At 42.6% G+C, this 20,449-nt stretch overlaps 1 protein-coding gene across 5 annotated transcripts in view; it reads left to right on the top strand.

Annotated features, from left to right (window-relative positions):
* The window catches only part of DGKH (diacylglycerol kinase eta), a 248,423-nt gene that overhangs the window by 178,215 nt on the left and 49,759 nt on the right, over nucleotides 1–20,449 (top strand). For all 5 annotated transcript variants that reach the window (XM_083168927.1, XM_083168928.1, XM_083168926.1 and 2 more), the window contains 6 exons: nucleotides 3,088–3,227; nucleotides 7,121–7,208; nucleotides 7,426–7,517; nucleotides 8,408–8,507; nucleotides 18,675–18,954; nucleotides 19,744–19,872. In XM_083168927.1, the coding sequence (XP_083025053.1) occupies nucleotides 3,088–3,227; nucleotides 7,121–7,208; nucleotides 7,426–7,517; nucleotides 8,408–8,507; nucleotides 18,675–18,954; nucleotides 19,744–19,872 (829 nt within the window). The remainder of the gene's footprint in view (nucleotides 1–3,087; nucleotides 3,228–7,120; nucleotides 7,209–7,425; nucleotides 7,518–8,407; nucleotides 8,508–18,674; nucleotides 18,955–19,743; nucleotides 19,873–20,449) is intronic.

A 20,449-nucleotide genomic window follows, 5' to 3' on the forward strand; every position in this document is an offset into this window, starting at 1 on the left:
CCCTACCATTTGGGGCAGTAACCCAATGTTTATGGGAATGCCCCCAAAAACATAGGAGTTCCCCAGCCAATGGGAGAGAGGGCAGCTGACGTTAGCTGTGGCCTTCTCCCCACTGCCATCGGAGCGCCGAGTAAGTCCTGGCTTACTCGCAGCTGCGAACAGCGGGGAAAACCATTGGATGGTAAGTGCTTGCAATTGGTTTTCCCCTCATGTGTACAGCAGCAAAAAAACTCGCAGCCGTACATGTGTGCGGAGTGGCGTAGGACAACAATTACCTTATCGCTGGGCTCTGCAGATTCGCAGCCCAGCAATGAGGTCTGAATCAGGCCCCATCTACAAGATACTATTTGTCTCAAAATGTGCTGTATCATCTCTTATAAAATTGCTATAGATCATAAATATTTATCATAATATATATATATATATATATATATATATATATATATATATATATATATATATATATGCATAAGCTGTGCAGAGATTCCATTTCTTTTCCAAGTAATTGCACAGTGCTGGCATTAGGTCATTGACGTTGATTACTAAGTACTAGGTGATTCATCGCGCCCTACGGGCGCTCTTCACACCGTCGTAAGGGGCTGCGCCCCCTTAATTTGTGAACATTTGCATATGAGAAAGATGGTTAGAATTGTATGAAAGATGGCCTGTATTGCAACTTGAGTTATAGGTGAAATGTGTTAAATAGAGAGCATATGATGTGGAAGGGGGTGTGTATTGTTTTGTTTAATTAAAAAGCGGTTACAGAGTAAGATGTACATTGATAGTGTGGATGGTACAGTGACATTTGTGGGTGTGGGGGGGGCTGTGTGTGCATGTTGTTTAGGTGTGTGTGTGCGCAATAGTATAGTAGGGTGTTTCTGAGTCAGCGGCTCCCCACTGGCGGAGGTCACGACACAGGAAAACAGGAGGCTGGGTAGTGATAGGGGTGTGTGGGCATAAGGGGGACTAAAGAGGATGGTGGGAGATACTGTGCAGCTTCTGCCAGTGGGTGAGGGTCCAGCGTGGCAGTACAGGATGGTGGCCCTTAGTCAGTGTCTCCTCCTACTGGGTGGGAGTTCGGGTGCATGAGAGCAGGAGGCTGGGCTATGAGGCATGATAGGGGCATGTGGGCAAAACAGCATCAGCAAACTCTCCAGTGGTGGAAGTTACGGTTCAGGAGATCAGGAAGCTGGGTAGTGATAGGGGTGTGTGAGTATACGGGGGACTAAAGAGGGGCTTAGGGGTGCCGTGAATTGCGGGAGGGGCGCGGGGGTGCCGTGAATCAAGGGAGGGGGGGCGCAGGTGTCGGCGAATCGCGGGAGAGGGTCCGCAAAGCGTGGGAGGGGGCGTGAATTGCGCGAGGGGGGGTTGCGAATCGCGGGAGGGGGTTGCGCGGGGGGTCCGTGAATTGCGGGAGGGGGGGGCACGGGGCGCGATGAATCACCTAGTTGGTTATATATTCTTGTAGAAGGATGGTAGGATGTTGCTGTCATTCAGAATGCATTTACATAAACAGTAATAGTAGCAGTAAAAGGTCTGACTTAAAACACCTACAGTAAAACAGAACAGGTGTTATATATTATACAAAGAATTGGTTGATGATGTGTAGGTTGACGTGCACATAGTTCATAGTTGTCACTGGAAAAAAATTGCTACAAGAAAAAAATCAACACAGAAAGTTCAACACATGTAAATGTTGACATAAGTGTGTCACTTCATCGGTGTCCATGTCGACACATGAGAATGAATATGAAAACATTCAAAAAAAGAAAAATAAATCTTCAAAAACTCATGTCAACCTTTTTCATTGTCGACCATAGCCGTGCCAGTGTTTTGCATGTGCCATTTAATCCTGGGGTTGCCGTGAATCGCGCGCGGGGGTGGGGGGGAGGGAGGAGGTGAGGGGTGTCCGCGAATCATGGGAGGAGGGGTCGTGGGTGGATGCCGTGAATTGCGGGAGGGGGGGGTCGCGGGGGGGGGGGTGTGTGTGGGTGCCGCGAATTGTGGGAGGGGGGGCGCGGGGGGTTGCAGTGAATCGCGGGAGGGTGGGTGGTGGGGGCGTGGTGTTGCCGCAATGACAGGAGGGGGGGTCAGGGGTGGGGAATCGCGGTAGAGGGGGTCGTGGGGGGCACTGTGAACCGCAGGAGGGGGGGCCCGGGGGGTTGGCGCGAATCGTGGGAGGGGGGGTCGCGGGGTGCCGCGAATCGCAGGAGGGGGGGTGTGTCACGGGGTGGGGCCGCGAATCACGGGAGTCACCGGGGGTTCCGCGAATTGCAGGGGGTGTGCTGCAAATCGTGGGAGGGGGGTCGCGGGGGGTGCCGCGAATCGCCACAAGAAAAGGTCAACACATGTAAATGTTGACATAAAGTGTGGCACTTCATTGGTGTCCATGTCGACACATGAGAATGAATATGAAAACATTGAAAAAGTGAAAAATAAATCTTGTCAACCTTTTTCATTGTCGACCATAGCCATGTCAGTGTTTTGCATGTGCCATTTAATCGTGGGGATGCCGTAAATGGGGGAGGGGGGGGGGGGGAGAGGGAGGGAGGGAGGTGCATACCTCCCAACATGACCCTCTCCAGGAGGGACACATTGCTCTGTTTCTGGACTTTCTTCTTAATTTATGGATTACCATCACCTGTGCTTAAACACCTTTCTTATCAATTACCCTGTTTAAAACAGGTGATGACAATCATAAATTAAGATGGAAGTCCACAACCCAGCGTTACAGCTCCAGACACACTTTGAGTGACAGATGTAGCCAAATATATAAGAGATTCTTAAAAATGTAGCCTTTGTAACTGAAGATGAAAGAACTGTGCACATGTATGCACTAACCTGATACAATTTTAGCCATTTTTGTTAGAAATGATAGAACGGTACATTGGTGGCATACGGTGTCATCTTGCCTGTAAAATTCACTTGATGCCAGTGACATTACTGATGCTTTGAGTTGAAGGGGAGAATGCCTTGCTTATGTCACTGCTTCATAATGAATCTGGCCTTATCAATGCCTGCCCTAACTTTACTGCAGATGCCTGGTCTAGCATGCTAATACTTTATCCTTTATATTTGTATCCTTAGTGTCAACTAGGAGTGCTCCCCCTGGGTACCGGAAATGACCTGGCACGGGTACTTGGTTGGGGTGGTGCTTGTGACGACGATACGCAACTGCCTCAGATTTTGGAAAAGTTAGAACGTGCAAGCACTAAAATGCTGGATAGGTAAGAGGTTTAGCTTTCTTTGGTGTAAACGACCACCAATTCAAAATGGATGTTCTTTTTGCAGGAGAATGTTGTCGGAACATTGCACTATAAAACTTTTTCCCTCTGCATGCTGGAAAGTAATACAACTTCCGCATCTCAAAATGCCAGGTCGCACTCGAGATTTGGACACTTTTCCGTCCAGGGAGTGTCCCGGCATTTGCGAAAATTGTCCCCCACAGCGACCTGGCAATAAGCTGCGTCGCTGTTGTCAGGAGGGGGTGGAGTGTCAGCACGTCAACCTGGGTCTGGGGAGGAGGCAGTTCTTTGAACTGACTCTGCCTCCTCCATATAGTGTGAATGGGACCCGGGTCACTTGACCTGGGGTTAGCCTTTCACACTGCAGAGCAACCCGGGTCTGACCCAGGATTAAACATTTTTTTAACCCGGGTCGGAATGCTGGGTTGCTGGGCCTGGGTAATTTGAAAAGGTCCTTTTCAATCGACCCGGGTTATTTGTATGATGTGAAAACGGTATAAGAAACACTAATGCAAAATGTAATAGATAGCATTCTTTTTGAAAGTGTTAAGGTGTGTACACACGGGGCAATATGATCGCTGGCAATGTATTACGAGCAATATATTGCTCAGCAATCATATTGCCCCGTGTCCCGTTTTCATCTGCGACCAGAGATGGTCGCAGATGAAAATTTAAACACTGCTGGGTGAAGAGGCAGGGGATGTCGCTGGTCGGAGGAGCATGTTCTTCCGACCAGCGACCATTCAGGGGCTGAAAACGGGAGCGCGCACCCGGCGATTTATCGCTGGTGCACACTCCAATCACTGGCAATATGGTCGCTCAGCGACCATATTCCCAGCGATTTCAGCCCCTATTGCCCCGGTGTGTACACAGCATTACAGTGATGGTCTGATGTACAGGAAGATGGTGCTTTCCCTCACGTTGTACATTACTGGGTTGTAACTTGGAGCATTTCTACTCGCATCTCCTTGATACACAGTTGACACTCTTGCATGCAAGGCTTATGGGAAGTAACACTTCAGTTCTAAAGGTGCCCATACACGTTGCGATGCGTTCCGCCCGATAATGCGTTGCATTGCACGCTGTTAGCGCAACGTGTATGGGCAGCTTCAGCCAGGATCATTTCAGCACACCAAAGGTTTCATGAGACCATGGCAGTCTCTCATTGCTCGATCTTTGCAAGTTGTGTTATTGTAATAAGTAAGTTGTGTTAATAATTACAGTATCACTCCTTTGTCTCTCCTTTTTTTTTTTTTTTACTCCTGTCTCTGTAATCCATTTATCGTGTTTCCCAAATACAGTTCTCTTTATGGTGCATGTTTTCCAGATTTCTTAGCTTGAGCACATTTGTATTCATTACCGACTGACAAATTTTAACTACTTAAACAGAAGAGAGACTGTATCCCAGGGCGCCGGTGTAGCTGTTGTTCTTGATGAGTGTGATAGAACCCTCTGGAAATATAGAAAAGGGTGAACATCGCTGGGTTTCACTAAATAATAGAGTAACCTACATGTATAAATATTCACATATAATGTTTAATATATATATAAAAAGGGGTTATACTTCAAATATACCAGTTAAACATTGTGTAGTAGTAGTAGTACGTTTATTTATAAGGCGCCGCAAAGTGTCCGCAGCGCCGTACATAGCAAACAAAACAAAAAACAAAAAAAACGAATTACAAGGTAACGTACAGGGTGTGTTGAAAAATACAGTATAAATAGGGGTATAGCTGGTAGAACTAAAATCAGCATCAGTTCAGAAGTAGGTGTCAAAATTGTCGAGGAGATTGAAGATGAAGTAGAGAAGTGGGAAGAACAGGACAGGAGCACAGGTGAGGTAATAAGGTAGGGTGAGTATGTGAGGAAGGAGGACCTAAGAGTTAACATACTAAAAATAGGTGGGTGGACGAACGAAATACAATGGGATAAGTAGGAACGGAGGGGAACGGAGGCAGGATAGGAGGATAAAAAGAGGTTGTGTACACTTCTAAAACAAATCAAGAGTGGGGAGAGCAAAGCTCCTTGGGGTATGGGCAAAGGGTGGGGGGAAGAAAGCATACCTTGTTTGAAGTGTGGATATTAGGTCAGTCCATTGTGCAATAAAGATCCCTATAAGTGATTTGGAGCAGGACATTGGCAATGTTGTGCGACCCAAAGATGGTAAGATTCTGGTATAATGCCCAGCATAGAAGTTACTATTTACCCAGTTGGTAGGTCAAGTCTGTCTAGATTTCTTTGTGCAATTAGCAAGTTGTCCTCGCATGGGCTGATTGTCAGAGACAGTGGAAGATGGCGACCACGGTGGTAAAGGCGCTAGTCTGGAATACTAGTTTAACACATGTTTGATGCTTCACTTCCTCATAAGCAATGTTAACTGCGTAATTGACCTTTTGACCTTTTTTTGACCAAAAGTCTCTTAAAAAATGTTCATTTAAAAAAACATTTAAATAATAAAAAAAGTCCAAAAATTGTCATTCTTGTGTAAATGGGCCCTTTTCCGAAATGATATGCTATACATTTGACAGTCATAGAAATTTAAGGAATACATGCACATCATAGCAAATTGGTTTGTGCATAGCTTAATCATGTTATATTGTATAATCTCCGTTCCAGAGTTTTCTGTGGGATAACATGAAAGAAAGATTTTTTGTGTGGCACTTAGATGCCTTTTGCTTACTTTATACTTAGTGACTTCATGTGCACAGGGTATTAAGCTTTAGCAGATCTTTAATCTGTCTAATGGTATGTACACACGTGAGATGTGCTATGCGATGTGATCAGATTGCACGATGGCATATAATTTTGACTATATAGTGCAGATCTGCACTATATAGTCAAGGCAGCCAAGACTTTCTGCCATGTGATAAGGGGGCGCGCATCGGGATCGCAAGGGTTAAAACCCTTGCGATCTGCATGCAATCTGTGTGTGATACCAATGCGATTCTGACTATATAGTCAGAATCGTAAGGTGATTGTACCCATGTGTACACACCATAAATCTTAAAACTATTACATTCTTCTAAGAAATTAAGTTTGTCTGAGATTAAAATGGTTGTCTGATCAAATATTGAGTTGTTTACAGTGTTATGAAGCTGATTTAGCAGAGTTATTGATTATGCTGCGGTCATCCACCAGTGCTCTAAAGGAACATTATTTTTGTCTCTTGTTTCTGTGATAACATTGCCTCTCTTCCCGGTTTGTGAATACATTTTGAGTTTTAAGAGTGCGCCTTGCAGATGTGTCCTCATACATCTAGCCTCACTAAGCATTGCATTGCAACAAAGATGGATTTTCTGGTAAAAAGATGCAATAAAATTACCCGATACTAACAGTGGCTCACGGGACATGAAGTGCTGAAAGAGACTGTTTGGCGCAACTGCAGCAATGGTATATGAGGACACATCTGTATGCTTGTACTTTGTACCTCACAGCATAACAAACACTGTTCAAGGAGCCAAGCTGAGAATGTAGTCTTACATCCGGTTAGCTGCATAGGTTTTAATTTTCTGCAGGTTTAATCCTTAGATTTTAGGATTGGCAGAAACAATATCCTCCTAACACCAAACAGCCCCTCTTTGCATGTCTGGTCGCATAACAATCTTCTAGTGTTGAGCATCTTTTTTGATGAAAATGCATCTTGGTCGCCATGCTGTGTGACTAGGGTGCCTGAGGAGACTCTGCTGAATAATTTGATATATTTTTATATCTGTGTCCAAATGAGTGTCTGAATCCATCTACGAAATGCTACAAAAAGGATTATTTTGTTACAAAGTCAGGTGTATTCCCCTATATTGCAATGTAATGGTTATTGTAAAATATACAGTACAGTGTGTAGCTAATAAATTACTCAAATTCAATTTGTTGTATTGCAGGTGGAGTATAATGTCATATGAGCTGAAGTTACCATCAAAGTCCTCCGTCCTTCCTATATCTCCAGAAGAGGAATCTGATGATTGCCAAGTTAGTAACACCCAAATTCTTGGCTCGCTTTGCACTGTATTTCCATGTTTTATTTCTAAAAGTGGAGATATACTGTAGCTAAAACATAAACAAGAAAAAAAAAAGGAAAGATCTGCACATTTGCCGGTCAGCTAACATTTAACTAAATTATGATTTAATTTTGTCAGTTTTAACATTAGTTGAGGTTTGTTTTGAATATATGTTTGTTTGTTATTAGTTTCAGATATCTGCATATGAAGACTCTGTGGCCACTCACCTGGCGAAGATCCTAAATTCAGACAGGCATTCTGTAGTCATATCCTCTGCAAAGTGAGTCCTTGTTTATACATCCTCAATATACACTCGTTCGCCGTTCCTCTTGCATCTCTCAGAGGAATGACGCTAAGGTGAGGTACTGATGAACACATTCTATTCATGGTTGTCCAAAGAAACTGTTGGACAAAAAAAAAAAACATATTTGTTCTCTTCATTTCTATGAATCTTGTGTCACATAAACCTTGAATGATGAAATGTTACAGTCTTGGCACTATATCGTGCCAGTTACTCAGCAGTACCCTATAAATGTAGTGTGTCACTACAGGGGCTACCTTTTTGTGTTTAGTTTGGGGTTAGTAAACAAAGCACCCATGTATCATCAGCCAGGTGGGGATTATTAGATAGACAGGATCTAGATAGACAGTGAATAGGTCGAGCCCAATAGGTCCACATGCAACACACGGTCAATAGGTCCACATACAACACACTTTCAATAGGGTCAACATGAAAAAGACCCAAAAAGGTTGACAAAAAAAAAAAAATCTATTTCAATGTCGACAACTGTTAACATGGACCCTCACATGGCTCGGTGCCTCGCTATGCTAGGCACACTATTATATTTGCCCTCTATGCCAACTATAGAGTGAAGTAAGAACAAGCTGGTTAAAAAAAAAAAAAATCATGAAAAACTCATATCCGCCTTCTCACATGTATACCGTATGACTCTGTTGACCTATTGCATGTTGACCTTTTGCGGTAAACCTATTGACTGTATATCTAGATACTGTAGATCGATTTATCAACCAGAACATCAGCCTCAGTCAGAAGAACTTGTTCCTTTTTTGGTTCCATTCTGTTTTCCTGTAAAAAGTAAATAATTCAATTAATTTTAAACTGTGGTTTTTACTGTTTTTTACCATTTACTAATGTTTTTCTACCTGAAGGGTTTTATGCGAGACTGTAAAAGACTTTGTGGCAAAAGTTGGTAAAACATATGAAAAACCAATGGAGAATGCAGAGGAGGCAGAGACCATGGCATTAAAAGTAAGGACTGCAGTTTTGTTCCATTATGGTAAACACACCCCAAAAAAAACCTTTTACGACTATGGGCGGTATTCAATCTCGGCCGCTATTTCCGACAGTGGAAATAGCGGCCACGCCTATTCAATCCTGCCGTTTCTGACCGCATTTAAGGCAGATTCCGACAAAACAGATCCGACTTTAAAACAAGTCGGATCTGTTTGTCGGAAATTTCCGCGATTGTCTAAATCACGGCCATTTTTTTTTTACAATCCGTGAAAACGGCCCAGATTTACTACTGTCGTGACGTTTCTAAGGTCGGAATCCCGGATTGAATACCGCCCTTAATCGTTTTCCTACATGCAGTGATCTGAACATAATTTTTCTCTAAGCCGGTGTTCCTCTCCCACAGTGTTACTTTATATAACAGCAACTAATGTTATTAAATATGATTGATATGTATGCCCATATGCTATTGGCATGCTCTTTATTCTACTGTTATATACAGCGGTTTTATTATTGGAACAGGAGGTAGTTAAGTTTCGGACACCCAAACTAATTCCACGTAATACATGGGTGCCTGTGTTTTCCATATTGGCCTGGTTGTGAAACTGAGGTTTTTGTGCAGTTACTTGTTCTCCATATCCAGTATGCAGCAGACCACCGGGAATAAATCCATTGTTTATCACATTCAGCCCTGCTTTCAAATTGTTTTAAATAGATTGATGTATTCTATAATAGAAAAGAAAATCAATATCCTGTTATCCTTAGTACTGCAGGTTACTCTTATTTTTCTTACAGAAGTTTACAATATCTATTTTAAAAGCAATATCTTTTTTTAACCCCTTCCCGACATATGACGTACATTTACGTCATGGCCGGGAGGTACTTCCCGACACATGGCATAAATGTACGTCATGACTTTAAACTGTCACTGCGTCTCGAGACGCAGTGACAGAGGGACGATGTCTGCTGTCCCTGACAGCAGACATGTCCCTGCATGCCCAGGGGGGGCTGCGATGCCGCCCCCCCGTCGGCGATCGCTGTGATTGGCTGTTCAGTGTGAACAGCCATTCACAGCGTTTTCCTGTGTTACCAGCGAATCAGACGCTCGGTAACACAGGTGTCAATCACCGCCGGGCGTCAGGGGGCATGGGGGGGTCATCGGTGACGATGACACCTCACCCCACCCTCACCCCACCTGCCCCCAAGGCTGTGATTGGTCCGTGGGACCCACGGACCAATCACAGCCAAGGCGCGACATTTAAACTAACGGTGACTGCGCTGCAGACGCCATTCCGGTCTGGAATAGCGTGCAGAACGGTCACCGTGCCTGTCTGCCGTGAATACCGACCTGATCCTTGCTAATACTTACCTGATCCTTGCAAATACCTTACCTGATCACCTGCTCACTGCTTGTAGCGTGCTGGACGCTTCCTGGATCTGACTTCCTGAGACTTCCTGCTGCTGCTGCAGTGTGATAGAGAGATAGAGAGAGAGATAGAGAGAGATAGAGAGAGATAGAGAGAGATAGAGAGAGATAGAGAGATAGTGACAGAGAGAGCTATATTTTGTGTCTGCTACCCCCCCTTTTTGGGGGTGCAGGGGTTTAAATAACTGTCAGTGCTGCTGCTGCAGTGTCCTAGAGTGATAGATAGTGAGAGATAGTGATAGATAGTGAGAGGTAGAGAGATAGAGAGATTTGTGTCTGCTACCCCCCCTTTTTGGGGGTGCAGGGGTTTAATTTTATATATATAACTGTCAGTGCTGCTGCTGCAGTGTCATAGAGTGATAGATAGTGATAGATAGTGATAGATAGTGATAGATAGTGATAGATAGAGAGATAGAGAGAGAGAGTGATAGAGAGTGTATATTTTGTGTCTGCTACCCCCCCTTTTTGGGGGTGCAGTTTTTTTTTATACATATAACTGTCAGTGCTGCTGCTGCAGTGTCCTAGAGTGATAGATAGTGAGAGATAGTGAAAGATAGAGAGATAGTGACAGAGAGTGATAGAGAGTGTATATTTTGTGTCTGCTACCCCCCCTTTTGTGCTGATCAGTATATCTGTGCTGATCAGCAACTTTTTGGGGGCGCAGGTTTTTTTTTTTATATATATACCTGTCAGTTGCTGCCAGTTGCACTGTCAGTTGCACCAAAGGTTGTGCACCTGCTGTCCCTCACTGGTAATCAGTGTCGCATCACTGATCACCTTTTTTTTTTTTTGTGAGTGCTGTGGGGTCTTTTTTTAATTTTTTTTTTACACACACTGTGATTTTGTGGGTGTCCTGTGGCCACTGTGCGCCGATCAGTGACGTACATCACTGATCAGCTTTTTCGGCACAGGGTTGATCTATTTTTATTTTTTTTTTGATCAAATTCCTGTTGCCTTTGAGCGCTGTTCAGTGACGGACGTTACTGACCAACATCTGTGCTCAATTTTTGGCGCAGGACCGTTTTTTTTTTTTTTTTAACCCCTTCAATTTTTTATTTTTAACCCCTTCTTTTTTTTTTTTTTTTATTGGTATAAAGTATTTTTTTTTTTTCTGCACTACATACACACTACACACTACATACCCCCCGGGTTGAAATAAAGTTTGTACCCCCCCCCTACACTATACACGTGTTGAAACATTTCACTACCAGTAACACAAAAATAAAAATGGCATCCCAAATGTCCTCCCAAATGTCCTCCCAAATGTCATCCCAGTCATCCAGGAGAATGTATTCAGTGGAGGAGGCATATGCCATGCTTGCTTCTGACTCTGACACAGCCAGTGAGGCAAGCGGGGAATTTGAAGGATTCATCTTAAGCTCCTCTTCCTCCTCTGGTGATGAGGGACCCCCTCAAAGACGCCCCCGTAGATCAGCTGAGATTCCCCCCCCAATAATTGATCTAGTATGGACCCCACCACCAGACAATTTTGAGCCCCAGGTTCCTGAGTTTTTGGCCATGCCAGGAATCCAATTTGATTCCACAGGTCTCAGAGAAATTGACTTTTTCAAATTATTTTTCTCTGATGATTTTATAAATTTAATGGTGGACCAAACTAATTTATATGCCCAGCAGTTTATTGCTCAAAACCCCACGTCATCATTTGCTAGGTGGACCCCTGTAGATGCAGTAGAGATGATGACGTTTTGGGGTCTGGTGTTTCATATGGGCATAGTAAAAAAGCCAGAAATTAGGCAATATTGGAGTACAGATGTTCTGTACAGCACCCCATTGTACCGTATGGCCATGCTCCGGGCTCGATTTGAGACAATCCTTAAATTTTTGCATTACACCGATAATGCACAGTGCCCACCCAGAGATGATCCCACCTTTGACCGGCTATTCAAAGTCAGGCCGGTCATTGATCATTTCAGTGCCAAATTTGAAGAGGTGTACATCCCTGAAAAATTTATTTGTATCGACGAGTCCCTTATACATTTTAAAGGAAGGGTTAAATTCCGCCAGTACCTTCCCAGTAAGAGGGCAAGGTATGGCATAAAAATGTATAAACTGTGTGAAAGCACCTCAGGGTACACCCACAGGTTTAGGGTTTATGAAGGGAAGGATTCAAGAATTCAACCGCCAGAATGCCCCCCCTCCCTCGTAGGTGTTAGTGGGAAAATTGTCTGGGATTTAGTGCACCCCTTCCTGGATAAAGGTTATCACCTCTATGTGGATAACTTTTACACTAGCATCCCCCTGTTTAAGGCCCTTGGTTCAAGAGGTACAGCAGCTTGCGGTACTGTGCGCAAGAACCAAAGAGGCCTCCCAAAAACGCACATTGCCCAAGTAATGAGAAGGGGTGAAAGCAGGGGAATATGCAACGAAAATATGTTGTTGGTCAAATATAAGGACAAGAGGGATGTCCTTATACTGACAACAATTCACGGAGACAGTACCACCTCCGTCCCTGTACGAGGTACCAGTACCCACACCTCCAAACCTAATTGTATCCTGGATTACAATAGGTACATGGGCGGAGTGGATCTTTCAGATCAGGTACTGAAGCCGTACAGTGCCCTGCGGAAAACAAAAATCTGGTACAAGAAGGTGGCCGTGTATATCATCCAGATGGCACTGTATAACGCTTACGTGCTATTCCGTTCTACCGGCCAGAGGGGGACATTTATGCACTTTCAAGAGGAAGTCATAAAGGGCCTAATATTTGGGAACCAGCAGGCAGAGGGCCCTAGTACTTCTAGTACTGGCCCCCGTATTGTACCAGGGCAGCATTTTCCTGATGAAATCCCCTCCACTGGAAAAAAGGGCAGGACACAAAAAAGGTGCAAAGTTTGCTATAAAAAGGGAATAAGAAAGCAAACTATTTTCCAGTGTGACACTTGCCCCGACAAACCCGGCCTATGTATAAAGGAGTGTTTTAAAATATACCACACATCTATGGAATATTAGGTTCATAATTTCACCGTGCTTCGGGGGTCTTGCTAATGCCACATAGCACCCACCATTCATTCCACCAGAATCTGAGCCGCAAAATCCAAAAATCACTCCTTCCCTTCTGAGTCCTGCCATGCACCCAACTGGTATTTTTTGGTCACATGTGAGGCATTGCCGTACTTGGGAGAAATTGGGGCACAGATTTTGGGGTGCTTTTTCTCCTTCATTCCTTGTGAAATTGAAAAATTTTGAGCCAGAACTGCATTTTTGTGTAAAAAAATGTAATTTTTCATGTTCACTGCCCACTTGTATCAAAATTGGTGAAACCCCTGGGGGTTTGAAATGTACACTATACCCCTAGATGAATTCCCTGAGGGGTGTAGTTTGCAAAATGGGGTCACTTGTGGGGGGGTTCCACTGTATTGGTGCTTTGGGGGTCTTGCTAATGCGACATAGCACCCACCATCATTCCACCAGAATTTGTGCTGCAAAATCCAAATATCACTCCTTCCCTTCTGAGTCCTGCCACTTTTTGGTCACACATGAGGCATTGGCGTACTCGGGAGAAATTGGGGCACAGATTTTGGGGTGCTTTGTCTCCTTCATTCCTTCTGAAAATGAAAAATTTTGAGCCAGAACTGCATTTTTGTGTAAAAAAATGTAATTTTTCATTTTCACTGCCCACTTGTATCAAAATTGGTGAAACCCCTGGGGGTTTGAAATGTACACTATACCCCTAGATGAATTCCCTGAGGGGTGTAGTTTGCAAAATGGGGTGACTTGTGGGGGGGTTCCACTGTATTGGTGCTTGGGGGGTCTTGCTAATGCGACATAGCACCCACCAAAATTCCACCAGAATCTGAGCTGCAAAATCCAAAAATCACTCCTTCCCTTCTGAGTCCTGCCATGCACCCAACTGGTATTTTTTGGTCACATGTGAGGCATTGCCGTACTCGGGAGAAATTGGGGCACAGATTTTGGGGTGCTTTTTCTCCTTCATACCTTCTGAAAATTAAAAATTTTGAGCCAGAACTGCATTTTTGTGTAAAAAAATGTAATTTTTCATGTTCACTGCCCACTTGTATCAAAATTGGTGAAACCCCTGGGGGTTTGAAATGTACACTATACCCCTAGATGAATTCCCTGAGGGGTGTAGTTTGCAAAATGGGGTGACTTGTGGGGGGGTTCCACTGTATTGGTGCTTGGGGGGTCTTGCTAATGCGACATAGCACCCACCAAAATTCCACCAGAATCTGAGCTGCAAAATCCAAAAAATCACTCCTTCCGTTCTGAGTCCTGCCATGCACCCAACTGGTATTTTTTGGTCACATGTGAGGCATTGCCGTACTCGGGAGAAATTGGGGCACAGATTTTGGGGTGCTTTTTCTCCTTCATACCTTCTGAAAATGAAAAATTTTGAGCCAGAACTGCATTTTTGTGTAAAAAAATGTAATTTTTCATGTTCACTGCCCACTTGTATCAAAATTGGTGAAACCCCTGGGGGTTTGAAATGTACACTATACCCCTAGATGAATTCCCTGAGGGGTGTAGTTTGCAAAATGGGGTGACTTGTGGGGGGGTTCCACTGTATTGGTGCTTGGGGGGTCTTGCTAATGCGACATAGCACCCACCAAAATTCCACCAGAATCTGAGCTGCAAAATCCAAAAAATCACTCCTTCCGTTCTGAGTCCTGCCATGCACCCAACTGGTATTTTTTGGTCACATGTGAGGCATTGCCGTACTCGGGAGAAATTGGGGCACAGATTTTGGGGTGCTTTTTCTCCTTCATACCTTCTGAAAATGAAAAATTTTGAGCCAGAACTGCGTTTTTGTGTAAAAAAATGTAATTTTTCATGTTCACTGCCCACTTGTATCAAAATTGGTGAAACCCCTGGGGGTTTGAAATGTACACTATACCCCTAGATGAATTCCCTGAGGGGTGTACTTTGCAAAATGGGGTGACTTGTGGGGGGGTTCCACTGTATTGGTGCAACATAGCACCCACCATTCATTCCACCAAAATCTGTGCTGCAAAATCCAAAAATCACTCCTTCCCTTCTGAGTCCTGCCATGCACCCAACTGGTATTTTTTGGTCACATGTGAGGCATTGCCGTACTCGGGAGAAATTGGGGCACAGATTTTGGGGTGCTTTTTCTCCTTCATACCTTCTGAAAATGAAAACTTTTGAGCCAGAACTGCATTTTTGTGTAAAAAAATGTAATTTTTCATTTTCACTGCCCACTTGTATCAAAATTGGTGAAACCCCTGGGGGTTTGAAATGTACACTATACCCCTAGATGAATTCCCTGAGGGGTGTAGTTTGCAAAATGGGGTGACTTGTGGGGGGGTTCCACTGTATTGGTGCTTGGGGGGTCTTGCTAATGCGACATAGCACCCACCAAAATTCCACCAGAATCTGAGCTGCAAAATCCAAAAATCACTCCTTCCCTTCTGAGTCCTGCCATGCACCCAACTGGTATTTTTTGGTCACATGTGAGGCATTGCCGTACTCGGGAGAAATTGGGGCACAGATTTTGGGGTGCTTTGTCTCCTTCATTCCTTCTGAAAATGAAAAATTTTGAGCCAGAACTGCATTTTTGTGTAAAAAATTTAATTTTTCATTTTCACTGCCCAGTTGTACCACAATTGGTGAAACCCCTGGGGGTTTGAAATGTACACTATACCCCTAGATGAATTCCCTGAGGGGTGTAGTTTGCAAAATGGGGTCACTTGTGGGGGGGTTCCTAAATTTTAGCATCTTATGGTGCCTAGAAACCTACATGGTGCCTAAAAAATAATCTCATAAAAAGGAGTCTCCAAAATCAAGTAGGTGCTCCTTCTATTATGAAGCCTGTGGTTTGGTCAACGTGCACACTAGGGCCACATATAGGATATTTATGAAAACAAAAGAATTGGGGGAATAAATTTTTAGTCACATTTCTCTAGTAAAATGTACTGTGTTCCTTAGAAAAATGTATTAAAATTGCAAATCTGCAAAAAAAATGAAATTTTGAAATTTCACCTACACTTTGTTTTAATTCCTGTGAAACACCTAAAGGGTTAACAAACTTCCAAAATGCTGTTTTGAATACTGTGAGGGGTGCAGTTTTTGAAATGGCATCATTTATGGGGGTGTCTCACATACAAGTCCCTCAAAGTCACATCAGAACTGAACTGGTCCCTAAAAAAATCAGTGTTTGAAATTTTCTTGAAAATTTGAGAATTTGCTATTCATATTGTAAGCCTCCTAGTGTCCAAAAAAATTAAAAGGAAGTTGAAATAATGATGGAAATATAAAGTAGACATATGGTCTATGTTAGTTATTAACTATTTTGAGTGGTATGATTATTTGTCTCACAAGCAGAAAATTTAACATTTTGCAAATCGCTAAATTTTCCATTTTTTCACGACATTTTGGTATTTTTCACAAAAAAACACAGACTGTATCGACCCAAATTTACCACTAATTTGAAGTACAATGTGTCACGAAAAAACAATCTCAAAATCACTGGGATAAGTAAAAGCAAAAAAAAGTTATCCCCACTTAAGTGAGACATGTCAGATTTGAAAAAAATGGCTCTGTCAGGAACGCAAAAACTAGCTCTGTCAGGAAGGGGTTAATATGGCAGATGAAACATTGTGCAGAATGGAAAACATTCTATTATGCTGGAAAATGTGCTGTGGAAATCCTTCCTGGCTGATGTGTCTGGGAAAATAAGTAATGCCTAAAGTAAATAGTTTATTTTCATATGCGATTTGATTGCTTGGTACTACGGAGACATCTTTATTTTTGGTTTGTGGTGTGCGTTAGACTGGGTCCATAACCTACAGTATATACTGTATATAACCTTTTTGTTTTAGAACTGAGATTATCGACAGTGCTCTCTATTAAGAAACTAGAACTCCACATTTTTTCAATATAAAACTCCATGGATAAAATAATACAAATAGTGTTTTTGATGTTTGATCTCCATTTGATGTCTCTGCGATACCAACTTGATTTTGCCTGTATAGTCTAAAATTGAATGGTAAATCTTACCATTTGTACACACCATAAGACTGATCAGACTTGGTGAGTCAGGATATTTAACATGACGGAATTTTCCAGTTTGCTGATAAATCGCTGATTATCCATTTCCACCAATCTGCATCAGCCAAACTGGCAGTTAGGCTGTTAAAGTATGGCCTGCATAATGGTCACTTGTTTATGACCTTGTTCATTAGCATTATAAACACTAGAAACTTGTTGCTGTATACTGTATTTTTTTCTTTTTTATGCAAATTCGGCAATCAGAAGAACATTCTTAAGACTAGTCTGATTTGGGACGATTTCACCTGATCCGGACATATCGGGCTGAGAAATCGTCCCAAATCAGATGTTTGACATCCATGCACATCGGATCTGGGCAGGAGGTCGGACCCGCTGCACATCCCAGTTCCGCCTTTGACCCCCTCCTGGTTGCGGGGAGCAGTGTAGCATGCGATACTTCAGCCCGGGAAGGTCTCGGGCAGCTCAGGGTGGGACGGATGGCCATACACTGCTGCGATGCATCGCATTAGTTTATGACCATCTTTAGCGCTGTTTAGAAATGGAATATAAAACCTTTATATATGTTGTAAAAAAGAATGCAGTTGATGTCTTTAGTTTGGTGCTTCTCTTATCTTGGATCAAGTTGTGGTAGTGTGTTTAAAAGTGCATACACATGGGCCTTTATTCAGATCTGATCGCATTACAAAACCATTTGCACTGCAGGTGGGGCAGATATAACATGTATACAAGCGTTCCCTGAAAACTCACCTCTTCGGACAAGCTTATCAAATTCCAGAACCAGCCACTTAACCTTCATATACCATTCCTATCTAATCACATCCCCACTATACAGTCCACACATATCCACTCTTTTCTTCACATTTTCCATCCTCCTGACCCATGGCCAAACTGCTGGGTCACCGTATCATACAGCACACCAGGAACCTTTGCATTCTGGGGGACTTTATGCAATAAAGAACATCTATCCTTGTGTATCAATGCCTATTTCCCTATAGATTGTAAGCTTGCGAGCAGGGCCATCATACCTTTGACTGTAAATACCCAGTTTGTTGTATCACTGTCTCCTTTGTAAAGCGCACATGGGCTCACCCACTGATATGGCAGCAAATGTAGTGGATAGTCTAGATTTTTCCAGTTTGGTTATGATGGTAATGGCTTGAATAAAGCAGCCAATATTTACCCTCACAGAAAAAAAAATAACTCCCCCAAATCTAACTCAATCTGCACATGTTACTTCTGCCCCACCTGCAGTACGCATGGTTTTGCCTATCTGCAAATATTGCAGCCTTGCTAACCGGTCTGAATCAGGCTCTATGTGCTCAATAGCTGAACTGTGAACAAACAGTAAACACTGGTGGCCATATGACAACAAATTGTAATTGAACTTTCCTTATCATTGTCCTGCAGTTTAATACAATTTAGTGGAGTTCTTGCTTTTACACATTGTAGTATAATATGTTCCATAAAGCTGCAAGAACAGGCAAATACAGTATTTGACCGTGTTTTGGCAATGATTTCTGGGTAAGCGTCTGCAAGCCTGCCAATATGGCTAGACACAATCTGAGTCACACGGTTAATGTTGAGTGATTTTATATGGAGAATTCGGTTTTACTTGTGGGAGTTTCCACTTTGCTGATGAGAAAATAAACATGGTTTGCAAATAGGACCTTTTTTTTTTTTTTTTTTACCTGTTGGTATCTTATTTGTTTACGGATAGTTTACAATGATGTGTTTGATGGTTTCTATCCTAGTGTACTACGCTGAATGAAAAGTTGGATCTACTGCTGCAGACTCTTCATGCAGAAGCTCAGGCGGCTCCATTGCTGGCACACTTAACACCACCTATTGTGGAGGAAGAGGTGGAGGAGGAATTCTCCAGTGAAGACTCCCTGTCAGAGAGCAAGGAGCACTTACCAGACAGTGTCACAAAGTCTTCCACAGCAAAGTTCTTCAAACCACGGGAACAACTTATGCTGCGAGCCAACAGCTTAAAGAAAGCAGTCAGGCAGATCATAGAACAAGCTGAGAAAGGTGAGTGTTTTATCTAGAGTCTAGATATCATTACCACAAAGTGATGGAATTGCTAGGAATAACTTGACATTTATAGACTTTAATTTATTTAAAATGACAGAGCAGTGCACATTATACAACTACAATTGATGAATTGATGAAGACGTTGTGCCAATGATGTTATTGAGCCCCAACCCCTCCATGCAAAACACTGCAGACATTTCCTCAAGCCCAAAAATGTGCATTTAAAGTGCTCTCTCCCCATTCTGGTTATGTATTTTTTTTTTTTTATAAATACCTCCATGAAGAATCTGAGTAAAAAAGTATTTTGTATCTGGTTAGAAAAGAAGAAAATGGTAGAAATTAGCTTTTTTGACATTTTGGATAGGTTGCCTTTGTTGCGCAAGGAAAAATAAGCAAACGACTGCTGTTTTCTGTAAAATCAACATCTTCTGAAGATAAATAAAGCTATGCTTTGTGTGGGCACTACAAAAATACTTTGATATTGATGTTGGAATGGGAACAGCCCAAAAAGTGCTCTACAGTGATGGGTTATAGCAGAAACACATATCATATACTTCTACACACAGGAAAGGGTAGGGTTTAAGGGTAAGGTGTTTTTTAAAGCTGCAATCCCTATTAATATAGTATATCAAACTCTTTTTCTAATGTATAGTCCATACTATTCTGTAAATAGGTTTAACTAATCTCTGAAAGATGGGGACGTATGAACTATATGTATATGTTTTCATATACAGTTATCTATGACCCAACAGACTTGAAATACAGTATGTCTTTATTTTGTACTAGTGGTGGATGAGCAAAACGCCCACACTGAAGAACAAGAGAACCAGTCTGTAGAAGTGTACAGGAAAGAGTTAGAAGAGTATAAAGAGGAGGAAAAAGATGAGGATACCAAGGAATTAGATTCCTTATCAGGTAAGTGCAAAGATCTAACTCCTGTATGAATGTATAGGGACTTGTTTTGGGTCAAATTTTTTTCCTTATTGCTGTGACTGATAGTACTATTTTGATGCTGCTTGATGGTTTATAAATCTCCTAGTTACTGTCCCATCAACATCACAGTAATGTCAGCGCCTGTGGCTGTGCACGACCACACAGGGCAACACTTGAATTGTTCGTTGGGTGTAATCTAGTGACCCACAAATCACTTTAATTCCAGCATAGAGGTGGGGACTGGAGAGTATTTTGATGTAGTTTGTACCATTTATGTAGAGCTTTTTTGAGGAAGTTTAGGTATATGAACCATGTATTTATGACAAAAGTGAGGTCAGCAGTGAAAGATTTTACTTCATATGGTTTACTTGTAATCGAATGTTATTTGTATTCGTGCCACTTTTGACACATTTCCATTCATTCCATTATTATTGCCCAATGGAGCATTCTTCCTCCATTTACTGTTAACCATTGATATATTTGTAAGACCATTAAAATGCAAGCTCTGTGAGACCTGTACACCCATTGGTATTTGGACTTTAGGTCAATAGGTTGACCA

The sequence above is a fragment of the Crinia signifera genome, chromosome 2 (genome assembly GCF_055691185.1).
Source record: "Crinia signifera chromosome 2, ASM5569118v1, whole genome shotgun sequence".
Taxonomy (NCBI): Eukaryota; Metazoa; Chordata; class Amphibia; order Anura; family Myobatrachidae; genus Crinia; species Crinia signifera.